The sequence below is a fragment of the Polypterus senegalus genome, chromosome 7 (genome assembly GCF_016835505.1).
Source record: "Polypterus senegalus isolate Bchr_013 chromosome 7, ASM1683550v1, whole genome shotgun sequence".
Classification (NCBI taxonomy): domain Eukaryota; kingdom Metazoa; phylum Chordata; class Cladistia; order Polypteriformes; family Polypteridae; genus Polypterus; species Polypterus senegalus.
In genome coordinates, this window is record NC_053160.1 from 76,067,795 (window position 1) to 76,086,621 (window position 18,827).

Genomic DNA, 18,827 nt, shown 5'->3' on the forward strand with positions numbered 1-18,827 from the left:
CTACATTTATCTATAATGGGCCAATAATAACTACTCGAGTCAGTAGTTGTGGCGGATCAGTGCTTATCCTGTTTTTATCCCCACCCCCTCCCCCATGTTTTCCGCCTGGAACTGTTTATGCATAGTCAGCATTGTGCTATTGATTGCATTGTTCAGTCATCAAGCATGAGCCTTTCTTTCTGAACTGCAAAGAAGTCTAATAATGGTAAAGTCAAACCGAATTCTTCAAGCATTAATAGAGCATGAATTTTTTTTTTTTTTTTACTTTTACTTTAGATACATTTTCTAAAATGGAAAACTTTCAGAAAGCTATTAGTGGCCTTATTTAGTCATTAGCCTAATTATTCTGAATAATAATCCCACAGAAAAAAAAAGTACTACACAAAGCCGTTAAATTTTGACTATTATAGTTCTAAGATGAAAACAAACCATGACATCTAAGAAAATAATATAAAGTGCTATGTTTTATGTTTAAGTGAATGAAAGACACTGTTGGAAGATTTTGTAAAGAACGCTCTACCCACAGCAGGTGACCTGCTGCCAAATTGACTGGTGACTATAAAATGGACACAACTGTGAGTAAATGATAAAGGCCAGAGGCAGTAGATTGCTATTCTATTCAAGCCTCTGTCCTGGCTTATATCCATTACCCCATAAGCCTCACCAGAGGAACAATATGGATAAAGAAAAAAGACAGAAGGGTGACAAAAATAACTACCCAGAGGAGCTCAAAATATGAGCCTGTAATGCGGTCTTGGTAACAATTCAGGACATTTCACTGCTAATCAAACATATCTCTGCTGTTTCAAAAACCCATTATGTAAGAGGATTTAAATTATTTATACTCACCCAATATGAGTTTCAGTTGTCTTTCCTTCTCCTGAAAATACACATCTGGCAGCCAACGTGTCTCCATGTCTTATATCAACACCTTTGTTTGCTGAGTAGAATGCCTGCGGAAATTAAACAAGGAAAAAGTGAACACTAAGTAATCAATACATATTAAAGAGGCAAGTACCCTACTGTTGTTCAATGAAAGCCAAAAAAAAAAAAAAAAGCACACACACAAAAAAGAGACTTTCTGGAAACCTGCTGCCTTTGTTGTCTGTTACTATACTGTTTCCACTGCATACTATATCTTGCAACTTTCAAAATCAGTGGATGGAAAAGTCCTAAAAAATTCACAGCATAATAATTTAATAACAGGAGAGTATCTGAAAGTCAGATAGCTTGATAAAATACTAGCATAATGTAAAAGATAACTGTGAATCTAAGTCTCACGCATAACCTATAAAACATTCAGTGATTAAAAATGTAGTCTGCTCCTAGAAGGCAACCATTGTAAAATTGATCTGGGGGAAAAACTACAAAATATAACAGCTAGTCAGTTTGCTTCATAAGCTTGGTATTAACATGCATGTAAATAGTCAGCGAGATCTAATGCTTAAAGCACCAGACTTTTAACTCAAAGATTACTGAATCAAAATCCTCCTCTGACTCTCGCTTTGATCCCAAATAAGTCACTTAATATGCATATGCTCCAAATCTAAATACAAATCAATGCAAACTGACAGACTTAATAATCAAAGTCTTATAAAGCCTGGGAGTAAAGATACTTATAGAAGAAGGTGTTCTGTAAAGTCAGCTTGTGTCTTTGTAGATTAACTAAATTCTAACTATATCAAAGTATTTGGTAACAGTATATTTTTATATGTGTACAGTGTAATATGTTGTTCGCATACATATGCTAAAATGCACTGATTTAAAAAAAAAAAAAAGTTTTTTTTTTGGTATGTAACATTTGAATGACTTAATTGCCAAGAAATATTCTTGCAGAAAAAAACAAGGAAATAAAACATTTAATAAAAATGAACAACTTGTGCAGATAAAACACATAAATGTTTTAGTTTACTGAAGAAAAAACGCAAACAATTATATTTAATAAGTAAGCCAAAGTTATAAATTAAAATTAAAAAGTGTTCTGTGTAAGTTTATTATCAGGTATTTTGCTGACTGATAAAGTATAAATATGTTACTATAACTCATTCAAACTGCTTAAATAAGATTACAAAGGTTATTAGAACATAGCCATTGATATAAATTTACAAAAAACAGAGGAACTAAGTTTTAATTCTTTTTCAAATGCTGCATAATCTCAGTATTTCTACAGCTCTAGCATGCATTAACCTACAATGACTGCAGCCATCAGCCCACCACAACATTGATGGTAAAAGGTAGTTCAAAATCACATACACTCACAAACTGTTTTGCTGAGGGTGGTATATAAGCAACAAAAAAACACAGATACTTTATTCATAACATTTACAGCAACAACTTAAAATGTGTAAATTACAGCTTACTTGGGGAAGCTGAGGACTTTGTCTACCTATTAAAGTCCATTTTCCTCCACGTACTCTATAGCCACTTACAACTTTTCCTGAGGAAACAGAGTAAAAAAATTACTATTAACTTAAAAAAACCACAAACAAATTTTAAAACACAAAAATTTACACAAACATGGTTTAAATTTTATGAAAATAAAATGATCTTTGTTTAAATTGGAAACACTGCATACATCATAGAAGCTATTTTTGCCTTCACTATTAAATGATCTATTTATAACATCCAACAATATAAAAATTACAGGCGGCAAAAAAGAAGTAAAATTCCACAGATGCTCATATAGATTAGCACTTACCTAAACGGTGAGTGTGTGTTCGGAATGCAAAAGGGTACATGGTAGATGTTCTGTAAGAACAGGCAATGTCAGCATTAACTACTGTGGAAGGAAGAAAAAAAAGTCACACTTGAGAACATACAACATAAAAATATATCTGGTGTCTGCATAAAGGAAAGTGGCACACTCAAGTCATGTGGCAAAGGACTGATTTTCTGAAGCATAAGGTTTTAATAATATCCAATACTATAATTAATAAGCAGCGGTCCACACTGCCTTCCTTATATTGTTTTCATGTTATCCCTTAATGATAGCAAATGCTTGCTCCAACGGAACCTTTTTCAGCTACATAAGATATAAATTAATTTACCTTTGCATCAGAACCTCAAAAAGGGCCATAAAAATAGTGAGGCCAAGACAAATTGACAGTATTTCAGTGGAATGAGGTAAGTGACAACAAGAACTACTCTTTTGTCATTGTTTCTCCACTAGATTAGTGCTTCTTTTAAAAGTGAAAATAATAATGTCTATAGCCCACAAAATTCATGCAAGTAGTTCTTCAAATTGTTTTCCCAAAATTACCTATAATATCAATTGAACATTTTTAAGCAAACTGTTCAATTTATAATGATGAAATTATACATGTTCCACGAATCACAAAAAGAAAAATCAGAAAATAAAATTAACAGACACTGGAATAGATGGATATACATCACACTAAATAATAAAGCTGAAAAATAATTTAACTGCTTTTTAATATCATTTTTCTAATTGAGAGGAGCATGATATGGTGTTTATCCTAGTAGGACCTTGTAGAAAGGTGTGACAGGCAGAGAATGCTAACACACATGCTTTCATTTCTCAAATCCGAATAATTAAAAACTGCTAAGATGTATAAAAAGGTGGCACAGTGGTATTGCTGTTGCCTTGCAGTATGGAGAATAAGTTTGCATGCAAGCATGTGCATTTACATATTCTCCCATTGTTTGCACAGGTTTCCTCTGGGTGCTCCAGCTTTCTCCCACTATCCAAAGACATGCAGGTTAGGATAAGATAACTGGTAACACTAAACTGTATGTTTTTGCCCTGCAATGGGCTGTCATCCTGTGCAAGGTTTGTTCCTGCCTTGAGCCCTATACTAGCTACAATAGGCTCTGAGACGCCCACCCCCTACCTCAAACCACCAACCCTAGTTGGCAATAAGCTGGTTAGAAAATGACATGACAAAATATATGAAGATCTCTATGGACTGTGAGAGGAGAAAGGGAACTGAAGAGGCTGAGAGGCAGAGTACCAGTAGTTTCACAGATTATTAAAAAAAAAACTATTAACTGAGCAACCTTAGGTGAATAATTTGATTATTATATCCAGTACCAATTACAGATTGCCATCAATAAAAATGGAGACCATGCACTTCCAGCCTGTGTGACTTAATAGTTAGAGATCCAGACCACAGGTGGATTATAAAAGAAAGCAATGCATGCAAATACAGTTTCTGTTATCACATGCTGATATTTGATGTTATTCAGTGTTAATTGAGGCACAAAAGAAACAGTGGCTTGAGGCAGAGCTCCATGAGAAAAAGGTTTAACTCCAAAAGTAAGAAAAAAATAATTAGTATAAACAGAAAAAAATATAAGCAGAACAGATCCTCAGAAGTACTTTCCATTTCCCCAGACTCAATCTTAAAATGTGAACAACAACATTGAAAGAATATAAATGCCCTTCATTCTCATTAAGAGTGTGGCAATAAGAAATGTGTGCTTCCATACCATTTTTTCCTGGTGGTATCACAGCATCTCTTGACATGAGGAGATATATGCCAGCAGTCAACGGCTGTCTGAAACAAAATAAATAGCACTAGCACTATTAGGATACTGAAATGTTCATAAACAGTTACATAACTTTTAACAACATTTGGTTCTGATGGGATGATTGCAATGCAAGTGGCAGAGATGCTTTTCAGATCTTTAGAGGTAAAGAAAAAAAATGTAACATCTTAGGATTAATGCATGAAATAACAACAACCAGAATACCTACACCAAAATTTAGACCAAAAGCCTAAACATTGCAAAGGTCAAAACTCAAAACTTTTTTTCGTACAATATCATGTGTTTTAGTATTTGCCTTTAATATTTCAAATTTCGTACACTAGAAGTGTATGCAATCATGTTTTATAGAGACAGGGAGGTTACATCAGAGGTCCCAAACCATATTACAAACATTGTGTTTTTTTTTTTTTTTTTTCGCAACTTCCTATAAAGAATATGGCATTCTCTACACAACAACACAGTTCATAAAAAAAAACCAAACAAAATAGTGATGTCATCAGAATAACAGCAATGAGTTATTTAGTGAAGAACAACATTAAAATTAAAAAATGACAGTCAAATTAATTTCTAACATACTCAAAAGTTCTTCCCATATCCATGCCTCCACATAGACATTTAAGAATGCATGTAGTAAGTACAAATTTCAGCTACATTTTTAAGTGATGAAGAAGTCAATACAAGTTGGTCAGGATTAAGATCACATTCAGTAGTACAGAGGGTGTCAAGGACCCTGAATGGAAAGACTGACCTCAACATCTGCCGGTAGGTGGTGGGTACAAAAACGCCTTAATAAAATATCTGGACAATGTAATGTTATTAACTTTTCATACTAGCACGGAGGCATAAATGCATTCCTCACATGCAAACTTGGCTTGACCTTGGGTGTAATTATGCTCAGCAAGACTAGATCAATTTTTTTGGTTTATAATTACGCTGATTTTTCTTTCCTATATTCCTAACACTCTTGGCATATTAATGTGTGCTGGATGCACTTACTGCATCTCATTTCAGCCATCCTCTTTGATACATAGCTGGAACTCAAATATTTTACTTATTTATCAAGAGAATATATGAATATCATTTTGGGTGTATCAACGACTTACATATAAATGAAATTTTTATGTAGTGTATAAATTATTCTGTTTATGCCAGTCGGTCAATACATTAACAATTTTTATTAAAGATGTTACAGACATCAAAAAGTACAATGTTTTTCCTGGAGAAGAAATGGTTTCAAGACAGCACAAAATGTGGCAAGGGCCTACCAAGTCTAATATGGAAAGTGAGAAATCCACACTATCTACCAGAGTACATTTCTGCACATCAATGTGCGTACACACACAGAGATTCACATATGCTCAAAATAATAAAACATTTAAAATCCAATGAATCAAGAGTTTCCTGTACTTACTGTACTGTGTTAAAAAAAAAAATACAATAGACTAATAAGTACACTGGACCATGGACAAAGAGCATGTTTTTAGTGCAGTTTGAACTGATGACAGCATGTAAAAGAGCAAACTGTAAATATCATTTTGTAATAACACGAAGCTAAAAGAAATAGCCCTTGTGTAAAGTAGTGAATGGTAAAGAATAATAAAGTAAATAAACAAACAAAAAAAAGAACACATGGAACAATCACTGACCATCTTCCACAGACCATCAAGTATTATCCCGGTTCTTGGCTATAGGAATTTTAATATTAGCTGATCACTGAAGCATGCAGAAAACATGTTACAGAGAATGAAAATACGTATTGGTACTTCTGTTTTCTCTGAAAGTATCTTTAAATTCTTGTGACAGAATATAAAACAGATACATAATACAGTGAAATTCTTGACAAGTGAAAAGTTTTAAGTGATTTTGATGTTTTGGTTATGCACTCAGAAATAATGTGTAAATTGATCCAACCCTGCATGGTCCTGGGGCTTTAAAAGGATGGCCGAATGGTGACATCTTTGACCGAGCAGAGGGCTGATGATCAAGGTCACATTGTTATTTGGCACCTACTTTTGTTGTTATTTCATGTCACTGTGCATTATTTTTGTTTGAAAAAATGTTAGTAAATGGGGAGGGCTGTGTTGGCACCCTAAACCCCTCTTTTTTTGTCGACCCTTCTTTCCTTAACTACCATAATGTGTATATAATCTCACCATGCTACCTATAGGATGATGATTATTTAAAGTATCACATACTAGATCACAAAATTAAAAATCAAAAGCTTCTCTAATAAATGTAAAATCAGCACCAGTGTCCAACAAGGGAAAACAAGACCTCTGTTCTGAATAACCATGCAGAAGTCTGAAGACTTTCTATGTTTTAAGTTCAATTAAGTTAATTGGCTCAAAATTCACATGTCACATTCAAAAGCAAAATTCACTTTCCACATTACAGCTGTATGTCAGGTCAAAAGCTGGAAAATTTGTTGCCACATGGCTAAATGAGGAGCACCATTTACTGCATATGGAAAGAGCGAGCTTCTGTAACATAACGCCTGTGAGAGAAAGATACATAAAATATCTAATCATGCTTAGCAGGGGATAGGCTTGTAGTTCATATACTGTAAAGGACTTCCAATTAATGCCATATGAAAGACATGGGAAAGAGGGATGATTAGCATAAATGACATCCAGATGAAGTAAGTCTCCTAAGCAGAAATGTAAATGACAGTTTTCTTACTACTGACTAGGTAATACCCACAGTTATTAAGGATGAATGCTAGATATTTTCATGAGAAATCATCCTTGCATCCTCTGCAGCTCTCACTAATTCCCTTGTGAAACAACTACTTCATAAATTCAGATTCCCCCTTGCTGGGAGAGTCATATCCTCTGCTTAAGTTAAATCTCTAAATATGCAAAAGCACAGAGAGCAGCCAGGACATAATGTGTAAGTATCCACGTAGAGGATGCTTTAACCTTTATAGTTCCTTTTGTAATTCATTAATTAATTAATTTCCCCAAAGGCAACTTTCCACTAGGTGTATGGCGCTATTCCTCCTCAAAGAAACTTATTTCAAAGGCCAGTTTCAGTATTATCAGCACATGATCACTTTATTTTTTGTATTACATATTTTTTTCATAAAGAAGGTTATCTAGCCTGGTATACTGTAAGTGCATCAAACAAGGCACCTTATACTCATTCACTATGAAAATGATGCTGACTTTATATTTATGGCTTTTATTTCAACCATATTATATTTAACATATTTTCTGATTAAGGATGATAGAAGACTAAAGATTTAGGTAAAGAAAAGCACATTTATTTAAATTTATGCCAAAAATTTTATGCATAAACATACAGTATTCTTTATGTATACCTTTGTGTTCTTACTCTTTTAAACTGTGATGTATTATCACAAAGACAATTTTTCATAAATTCACATTTTAATGGGTCTATTTTTCCACATACTCAGATCCAAGAGTATAATTTATATAAATATGCTGCATGTATATTACAGTGCATTACTGTACATAACATTCTCAACTCCATCTATCTAATTCAGGTTTGTGAGCAACTAAAGAGCTGGAAGACACTGGGCACCAGATTGGAACCAGCCTTGAAGGAGATGCTACGACTAGACTAGTCCATTACAGAGCTCAACACTCACACATCTGGATTGCACAGGATTGAAAAAGAGACTTAAGCTTGGGGTTTCTTATACTCAGCATACAAAAATAAAAGTCCATTTGAGTCCATTTCTTCATAAATATTCTTGATATTATATTATTATTATATTGATATTATAGGGTCTCAGTTTTTTGCAAATCATAACTTATTAATTGTACAATTTTCCATTTTAATTGACTACAATAAAATTCTGTGTTCTCATATTCTTCTTTTTCTAGATGAGATAAAGGCTTACCATAACCAACAAAGTTATTAAATGAGGAGCAATTCAATTGGTTCAAGTTCCTCTTGTTCATTTTAATGATGCTGTTAGACTACAATATGTTTATGTATGTTGGGCTGCACAATTAATTGTATATTAATTGCGATTAAGATTATGACACAATATACTAATTGTAAAAATTGGTGATTACTGCATTCCATTTATTACTCCTGCTCTGAGCATCTCCAGATACAGACTACTCTAAACAGTAAATGAGTGTTTGTAACCTATCACAGATACTATACGTTCATTAAGCGTGAGTGCATTGGTGAATCCAAAAAACTGGCATAATATACTCGACCAGCTGAACACATATTCAGAAGTCTACTGCCTAATAATATCTTCTAAAAAGTGTTAACCTCTTTCTGTTTTGTTGGAAAAAAATCAAGAAATTGAACTTGGGCATTTCAAATTATACAGATATTATGGTTTGAACACTAATATTAAAAAAGGTAAATATGTGAATATATTGAAACATAGCTTAAAAGGTCTAAGCGCTACTACATGCATGTTTATACTTAATATGCCTTCGTATGCTTCACTATTAATATTGCTGCTTGTTGCTCCCAGTACAACTGCAAAGCATGCAGCGCTTATGACTCACGAACTGAGGTAGTCTTTACCTGGGAAACACAGACTTTCACAAAATAGGGATCTTCTGTAGATAAAACAGTGAAAGTGTGACCAGGATACTTAACTTCGTATATGTAATGCATATATGAAACTCATACAAAATTTCTCATGATTACCAAAACACATTAAACACACTTGATACTTTAGTGCCTTGTACTTCTAGCCCTCTGCTTCTCTATGTACCTTTCTAGTCCTTGAGTGCAAAAGACATGATCAGTGCTCTATATAAGTCGAGGGATGGCAAATCTATTTGTTCTTCACAAATGCAGTTACTGAATGTATAAATGTTAAAGGATGTAATAATATTTAAGTATTTCTATCTCATTAAAGTTTTATTTGTCAAACACTTTCTTTAACACCAATTTAAAAATTCTACTACTAAGTAAAAAAAAAAAAAAAAGACAATAATACAAAGCAAAACTTTAAAACAAATCACAAGACGAATAGGTTATAAATGGAAAGAAAAAAAAGTAATTTCTAGAAGGAAGGGTGCATTGCATCCTGATTTGGTAATTTTCTAGCGTGAAGCATAAAATGGTCAAAGAATAACATGCAGGATTAAACTAAATTGGATATTTTCCGTCTTTAAAGATACTGTAAAAATATAACACACATAACCGTAATACTTATTTTTCATTAAGCCTTTATTTTAGGAATTATGTGTCAAGCCATGAGACTCCAAAAGACACGTGTGTTGGTTAAGGTAGCTAATTATGCTTTCCTGACACTGAAAATGTTGTTTAAAATAGCAATTTTAAATACATTATAATGATAAAAGGAAAATCAGAAATAAAGCAGTTATTTCAAGGTATGTTTAATGAGAAAGGAAAGCAGCTTTTGCTTGCCACAATGAATGCTTAGCAATTTTAACAAAAGCAACAACAAATCAAGGATCTCTGGTTCAAGAGTGAAATGGAATAGGATCAGGACCAAAACAATACTTTTAGGGCTCTGGAAAAGTGTTGAAAATGTGTTATCAGTAAACAGGTTAACCAAAAAGCAGAGCAATATGGTAGAAAAATGTGTCTGTTTTATAAATGATGAAGGAAACTAAAAGTTAAAATTTATAAAAACCATGAATGTGGAAGTTATCTGCAAAAAATATGCAAAATACAGAAGTATTACGGAATAGCATGTCTGGACAAACACAATGTCAAATTAATACAACGTAAAACAAAGGACCATCACTTTACAATCGAATTTCAGTATATGCCTTCAAATAAGAATTTTTTCATACAGATTTGAGATTATATTTGAATAGTGATGTTCAACCTGACAGCCCTTGAGGAAGTAATGTTGAATGTAGATCACCTGACATTTTTTTTAGATGTTTTAGTACCAAAATGAAGAGAATGGTCTGTGATATGGATTTCATGCAATGATATAAAAAAAAAAACACTATACAAACTTCCAGAGCCACTTAAGACATTTATGTAACCACATAATCTGGGAGACTGCATGAAAATAAAGCCACCAGCATGAAGTGACAGTAATGTTAGGTCTGTGACATAGCTGTTTATGAATTGTTTACGTTAATGCATCTCCTAATCGAGCAGAACTATCAGAAGCACATTCAGATAATAGAAATGAACATGCTTTATTTATCAAAAGACAAGACTCTGTTTAAAAACTTTACGGTGTGAAAGCTTTCAAAAAGGATCAACACAGAAAGTAAGGGAGGCATCATCCCATTCTAGAATTGATTTTCCAAAGTTTTGTTGCATTTACTCTATACCAAATCACAGACAGAAACTGAAATGAAACTGAAGCAAGTGGCGCCTTTATGCAACTATAAAAGGATTGTGGTTGAGGGCTTAAAGAAAAAGCATTGTCACCGCACAGCTGCATAAAGAGCTGGTCATTCAGGACATTTGCCTTGATGGCGAAATTCAGGGACTCGCGGCATACAGGATTTTATGTTTTTGGCCACAAGATTGTGATGGTCCAAAACATAGTGAATTGTGAGGACTTGTGGCACACACTCTTTAATCAATACGGTAAATCCACGGAAATGGACGAACACCGAGGGGGGAGGGGCATGAGTAAGGCAGGCAATTATGTTTTCCATGAACTTTTCATTAAGATACTCCTCAAGTGCAATGAAAAGTGTTTGACCTTGTGTGTTTGTCATCAAATATGACCAAAAGGAAACTCCTCAGCCATGTCTTTGTCAGCAAAGTAGCAAACATAAGCCATTAACAAGACTTTGTTGCCACCTGTTGTCTTGTCCAGCTGGATACTAAAGGCCCATCGATATTTGTTCCACAGAATCTAGGATCATTTCTTTTATTTTCTAATCCACAGTGTTGTTACTCAAGTACAGCGCTCTTACAAGTGGCAATGAGTCATTTTCCATAACTGTGGAAACAGACTCATTTATCTCTGGGAGAACTAATGTGTCTCTTCCACTGTAAAAGGCAGCCCTGACTTTGCAATTAAAAGTGAGATGCTGTAAGAGGCCACTAATATTTTTGCGCTTTGATCAAATAATTTGCCTACTTTTCTCTTTGACTGCTTGTTTTATGAGAGTTTGGAAGTAGGCTAGTTCTTTTGGTGCCTTTCCAGCATGAATTTAACAGGTGTTCCTATAATGTGATGGTTTAATGGCCTCGTTTGACAAGACCTGCTTGCACATTGACGGCTGCACATTTAATTGTGAAGGAATGAAACCCCATATTGTAGATATTTGAAATTGTTCTGATAGTATTTTTTCGAAGATGTTTGAGCCATTGTTGCCCTTTTCTGTTGCTTCCTCTTTGCATAACTCACTTTGTCAACTGGCTCAAGCAAAATGCCTCCCAACCTCTGCAACACATCCCTAACATTATAAGACTTTACAACGTCACTGCTCACATTGAGAAACTCTACCATAAAAGTACAAAATGACTCGCATAGAATGTTCTAAAAGTCTAAAGTATTAGATCCACAAATCCCCAGACTTTTCATGCTAAAACGTAATCATGTCCATACCTCAGACATGCAGTGCAAGGTAGAATGTTCATGTAATGGTGTTCAGTAGGAAACATTTACTCTTAGTAAAAATAGTGCTGTTTTCAATAGCAGTTATCAGCACTGGAGCATCACAACTTCAGTGGCCTGATCTTAAATCCATGACTAGTTACTGTAAGGAGTAAGCAAATGTTCATATTTCCATGTGTTACCTTTGTTACTTCCCACATAACAAAGATGTGCAGGTCATGCCATTCGATGACTGTAAATTATGCAATTTTAAGTGAGCATAGGAGTGCACTGTGAAGGACTGAGTAGGTAAATGCCTGATGCTTCAGGAATAGGCCTCAGCTCCAAGTCAAGCTGTAATTGAAGATATTTTTAAAAATAGACAGATGCTTAAATTATGCTTCAAAATACTATGAGACAACCCTGCTGATTTTGAGAATATGCTGAGGTTGAGAGCTTAAAGAAATTGCGTACCAGTGAAATATAGTGTATGTGAGACACTAATGGTAAGTGTCATAATTCAGGAATGCAAATTATAATAATGCAACATTACTGCGGGAATGATGTGCATATTACCAAAATATGCAGGTATTGTGTTAATGAGTTTAGCCAAAAAGGATCAGTGGAATAAAAACTTCATGACAATGCAATGAAAAGTTTTAGAACGTTTAGTTGAGAAAAATGGGTTGGATTCTAAATGCCTCCCACACAAATCAAACCACACTCCAATAACATACATTTGATTTGAGTCTGTAACACCCGGTGTAAATTTTGGCTACTTGTTAAAGTTAGCGCTTGTTTTTTTATTATTCAGTTTTATTCTCTAAGTGACGTTCACGTGGCACAACAAACTTGCCTCTCCCCCTGAGTTGATGGCATTTATCTCTATTCTTTTCACAAGAGTAGCGCTATGGCTGATGCAGGCTCAGAACTATTTGTTGTACTGGCAATCAAAGATACGATGTCCTGTGACAGCTATTAGATGGGACAAAGGTAGGACCATAACAACAGACAGCTTCTTTACAGCGCTTTCACTGGCTAATAGACTGCTACACTCTACTTGGCACCATAATGTCTTCACCCATTATACACTTCACGTCATTATTAGTATAACATGGAAAAGGTTTCTGTTTTAGGAATATGTGCAGCTTTTCTTACCTCGCATTTATTTCTTTTCATCCTACACTTACACACAGATCCTTGTAGACACGGAACACACATGAAATGCATGTATTCCAAATAACAATGTACTGTATTATTTACACTATACAACTCCAGGAACCTCAAATGCAGATAAAAAGCCTTTGGCTTAAGATGGGAGAAACTTTTTGCCAGAGCTGAGCTCCACCAAGGCGGGGGACGAGACAGCAGGCTGCTTTCTGCTTCTGCTGATCGACACATTTACAAAACAAAAGATGCTGATGGAGAGGTTTGAAAGGATTTTAAGGTGGGTCGGGACGCATGAAGTTGTATAGAGTGAGAAGTCAAGCAAAATCACACCTTTTATAAATACTATATCGTTATTTGGAACACATGCATATCATGTGTGTTCTGTGTCTACAACAATCTATGTAAGCACATCATTAAAAAAGAAACGTTTTTCATGTTTTAGTAATAATAGACAAAATGTAGACAAGAAGTTTATAATGTGTGAAGCCTGAAGTCCAAATATCAAAGAAACACTTTCACAAAAGGTACAAATATAACAGAACAAGTGCGCTTTTATTCAAAATTATAACTGCAGAAAAACAACATGCGTTAGGGTGCGACATTGACACGCATTTACTACGACTGCTTCGGTGGCGCAATGGTATCAACTGTTGACTGGTAATCGAAACTTCATGGGTTCAATCCCCAACGAGTCTGTTTTGAGAAGCGAACTGCTTTTATTCTTACTATTTTAGAATAAGCGACTTTCCACGCTAGTGTTTACATCTGGACAGTGTATGTGCCCTAAAAAGAAGTCTGATTGCATTCTCGTGCCAATGCTTGCAAACTGAAGTGTCTGCGTGCACTTTTCATGGCATTACACATGTATTTTTTGAGCATGCCCGTGTCGCTCAAACACAGGAAGCTCTGCAGTGTACTTGTGACTTTAGGCTGTAGGAAGTAAGTAACTGAATCCAAATAATAAATAAAATTCGATCTGGCTTTTATGTAAGTAACATATAAATGTTGATGTTCAAATATAACAAAACAAGTGCACTTTTATTCAATACTATAACCGAAGAAAAAAGAAAGCAAGTTACAGTACTTTGTATAGAAGAGCCAGATCGAATGTTATTTATTTGGATTTAGTTACTTACTTCCTACAGCCTAAAGTCACAAGTATAGCACGTCTTTATGTGAAAACAGCAGTGTCAAATGGGTTTGGGGTAGGGTAGGATCGTGAATGTGACTGAGAGAATGAAACTGAATTTAAAAAAAAAAAAAAGCTAACCTTTACAAGTATCATACATTTACACCAGCTGTTACAGACTGAAATCAAATGTATGTTTTTATTCTAAAATAGTAACAATAAAAGCAGCTCACTTCTCAAAATGGACTCGTCAGGGATTGAACCTGTGAAGTTTCAATTACCAGTCAAAATTGACACCGTTGTGCCACCGAAGCAGCCATAGTAAATGGGTGCCAATGTCGCACCCTAACGCGTGTTGTTTTTCTGCAGTTATATTTTTGAATGAATGTGCAATTGTTCTGTTATATTTGTACCTTTTGTGGAAGTGTTTCTTTGATATTTGGACTTCAGGGTTCACACATTATAAACTTCATGTCTTCATTTCGTCAATTATTACTAAAACATGAAAAATTTTTCTTTTTTAACAATGTGTTTACATAGATCGTTGGAGACACGGAACACAGATGAAATGCATGTGTTCCAAATAATGATATAGTATTTATAAAAGGTGTGATTCTGCTTGACTTCTCACTCTATACAACTCCAAGCAACTGACACGCAAGTAAACAGACTTGAGCTAAGAAAACTGTGCACCGGTGAGGAATGTGATAGCTGACTGCTTGCTGCTTATCAACACATTTAAAGGACAAAAGACGCTGACGGAGAGGTGAGAAGCGTTTGAAGGTGAGTTTTTTTGTAGGCTCTGGTAATTCTAGTGTTAAAACAGAGTATTCTTAACTCTAGCAGGACAAACTGTGATAACTGCAACTGGATGGCAGGTCAATCCAAACTTTCTTTTACAACATTTTCATTACCAACTTTATGCATCATTTTAGCAAAGCTTTTATGGCGGCAGACTTCTAGATGTGGCAGTGTTTATTTTTGTAATATATATTCATGAAACCACAAGCACAAATCATTAAAAGCAATGTTTTTTGTGGCACAACCTAGTATGCTAGATGGGGCATGATATCTTGCAGACATCAAAGTTATTAACTAAAAAAAAAAAAAGCAATCAATACAAAACAAAGGGGTATCAGCAATTTCAGTGCCTGGCTAATAAAAGGTATTTTGCGAGTTAATCATTACAGCAAAATCAAAAGGAATTCCATTTTCAGTGCCAATGTATGTTACAAGGAATAAACTACACAATTAAATAAAAAAGGCAGTTATGGATTCATTTTATAGAATACTTATTGCTATGAGATGATTCACATTGAAAGCCTATTTATTTTCTATACAAGGCACTGTGAGCTAGCTCTATATGTTTTAAGATTAGTTCTTAGCTCTATAGAAATTGCAACTGTCACCAACACAATCTGTAAATTAAAATCAAGGACAATTACAAAACATCACTTTGAGATTCAAGTCATGTAACAGGTTGCAGAATCAGATTTCTACTGTTGCATAAAGGAAGAGGTTCCATTTGTATGATTTTATTTTAGAAACACACAATAGGACTACTGAAATACAGGACCATGGAACTTCATACTAGGGCTGTGCGATATGACCAAAATCTTATATCCCGATATTTCATTTCATATCCCGATATCACGATATAGTACATTTTCTTTGTATTCAGTGAATAGTTTATATAATCACCACTCCTTTTTTTTTCATTTAAATTAAAAAAAATCAAAAATGAGAAGTACTCAACTTGTAATTATTTCTGTTCTTTTATTTAGAACATTTGAGCAAATGTTTGACTTAGAATGTAAACATAAAATGTTAATGTATCAAATATAAAACACTTTTCAAAAACAAATTACTAAAAGCCCAATATAAAATACTGCTATATAAAATGCCTGACATAAACAAAATGTGAACTGTAGCAGCAATAACTCTCACAACATATATTAAATATAAAAGGATCAAAGCTCTAACAACTAAACTATATAAGGCCAATAAACCCTTTAAACAAAATAAATACAAGTCTAACATTAACTGTCAAATCCAAATGTAAACATTGTACTTCAAACTGTAGCAGCAATAAGGCTTACGACAAAATATATTAAATATATAATATTAAATATAATATTTTTAGGCTACATTCTAGTAAAATGTTAATTTGCACATCGTAGTGTGGCAAATCTCCGTTAATGAGTTACAGCTGATCGCCCCGTGCGTGGGACTGGACGGCGCTAACGTGTTGATGCCGTCCAGCCCCAAGCACGGGCGATCCGCGTAACTCATTAACGGAGATTTGCCGTGTTAATGCAGCTGTGGCGTAAACGTAATTTTAACAAGATTAATGCTGACAGCAAACGCTGCAGGAAAATTATGCCTTAAGCAAATTGTTTTGGTAGCAATTAATCTTCCAAGCTTTTAACATGCTCGTTTAAATAGTACCTTTACAACTGTAATATCCTACGTGGCCTGCCTCTCAGTTGTAAACTCTCTGCATGCTCGCTCACGTGCTTTTTGCGGAGGTGTAGAAGAGGTTTATCGTGTTGGAGTCTGTGGTAGCGATCAGTTTGCAGCATAATTTGCACAGTACCGTTTTCTGGTCCGTGTCAGACTTTTCAAATCCAAACCATCTCCATACTACAGAGGTAGCCCCTCGTTTAGGAACAAGGTCCTTCTGTGTGGAGCTACCTGGTGTTGCCTCGTCTTCATCAGCCATGCTAGTGTGTCTGCATCCACGTGGTGGCCATCAAAACAATGAAAAAAATATTGCCGTAAACAGTTTATTTTGCGACACCACGAAACAAACGATAGCGTAATGTGCAGCGATAGACGTTTTCATATTGTCATCCGATATATATCGTTATATTGAACAGCCCTACTTCATACAGTATTTCTCAGTTCTACACACACTTTCATATTGGCCAAAGTACTCCACTAAGGATTTTTAAAGCTAATAGATGGCTTCTAAGTCCATCATCCAGAAGAAGAAACATAAATAAAGGAACTTGGAAAATGCAAAATACAAATGTTTAAAAAAAAAAATTACTTACGGTTTTAATGTCATTCTAAGTGATACTCCAGAACAGTCTCTGTGTTTATCTGCAAATAAAAAATGTTTTTAATGTATCAAAAACCGCAAGACACCTGCTAAGAATATTTACAGATATGTGCATTATATTTTACAAATTATTATCACAATTATACACTCACTTAAAGGATTATTAGGAACAAATGTTCAATTTCTCATTAATGCAATTATCTAATCAACCAATCACATGGCAGTTGCTTCAATGCATTTAGGGGTGTGGTCCTGGTCAAGACAATCTCCAAACTGAATGTCAGAATGGGATAGAAAGGTGATTTAAGCAATTTTGAGCGTGGCATGGTTGTTGGTGCCAGACGGGCCGATCTGAGTATTTCACAATCTGCTCAGTTACTGGGATTTTCACGCACAACCATTTCTATGGTTTACAAAGAATGGTGTGAAAAGTGAAAAACATCCAGTATGCGGCAGTCCTGTGCGCGAAAATGCCTTGTTAATACTAGAGGTCAGAGGAGAATGGGCCGACTGATTCAAGCTGATAGAAGAGCAACTTTGACTGAAATAACCACTCGTTACAACCGAGGTAGCAGCAAAGCATTTGTGAAGCCACAACACGCACAACCTTGAGGCGGATGGGTTACAACAGCAGAAGACCCCACCGGGTACCACTCATCTCCACTACAAATAGGAAAAAGAGGCTACAATTTGCATGAGCTCACCAAAATTGGACAGTTGAAGACTGGAAAAATGTTGCCTGGTCTGATGAGTCTCGATTTCTGTTGAGACATTCAAATGGTAGAGTCAGAATTTGGCGTAAACAGAATGAGAACATGGATCCATCATGCCTTGTTACCACTGTGCAGGCTGGTGGTGGTGGTGTAATGGTGTGGGGGATGTTTTCTTGGCACACTTTAGGCCCCTTAGTGCCAATTGGGCATCGTTTAAATGCCACAGGCTACCTGAGCATTGTTTCTGACCATGTCCATCCCTTCATGACCACCATGTACCCATCCTCTGATGGCTACTTCCTGCAGGATAATGCACCATGTCACAAAGCTCGAATCATTTCAAATTGGTTTCTTGAACATGACAATGAGTTCACTGTACTAAAATGGCTCCCACAGTCACCAGAACTCAACCCAATAGAGCATCTTTGGGATGTGGTGGAACGGGAGCTTTGTGCCCTGGATGTGCATCCCACAAATCTCCATCAAGAAGCAAATTATAGAGTAGCAAATAAAAACTTATTTTTCATATGAGTAACACTGCCACAAATTTAAAAAAAAAAAAAAAATCTCTGACATATCCTTAAAATTAAGTAAATAAGAAAAATTGATCAATTTTAAAGGATGGTAAAGGCACTAATACAAATATTCATTTTTATGGTCTAGAAACATTTTTAATTCATAATGGTGAAATGTATACTCTGCCATGGAGCAAGGAATAACTGTAGAAGATATTATCTTAACTGTTGTGTTTCAGCTCTA

The 18,827-nt window shown here is 35.0% G+C and overlaps 1 protein-coding gene across 8 annotated transcripts in view; it reads right to left on the reverse strand.

Moving 5' to 3' along the window:
- Nucleotides 1-18,827, reverse strand: part of pam (peptidylglycine alpha-amidating monooxygenase) — a 402,733-nt gene that overhangs the window by 108,078 nt on the left and 275,828 nt on the right. For all 8 annotated transcript variants that reach the window (XM_039758909.1, XM_039758910.1, XM_039758908.1 and 5 more), the window contains exons 8-12: nt 17,348-17,396; nt 4,450-4,517; nt 2,699-2,779; nt 2,361-2,437; nt 850-953 (exon numbers count right to left, since the gene is read on the reverse strand). In XM_039758909.1, coding sequence (XP_039614843.1) covers nt 850-953; nt 2,361-2,437; nt 2,699-2,779; nt 4,450-4,517; nt 17,348-17,396 — 379 coding nt within the window. The remainder of the gene's footprint in view (nt 1-849; nt 954-2,360; nt 2,438-2,698; nt 2,780-4,449; nt 4,518-17,347; nt 17,397-18,827) is intronic.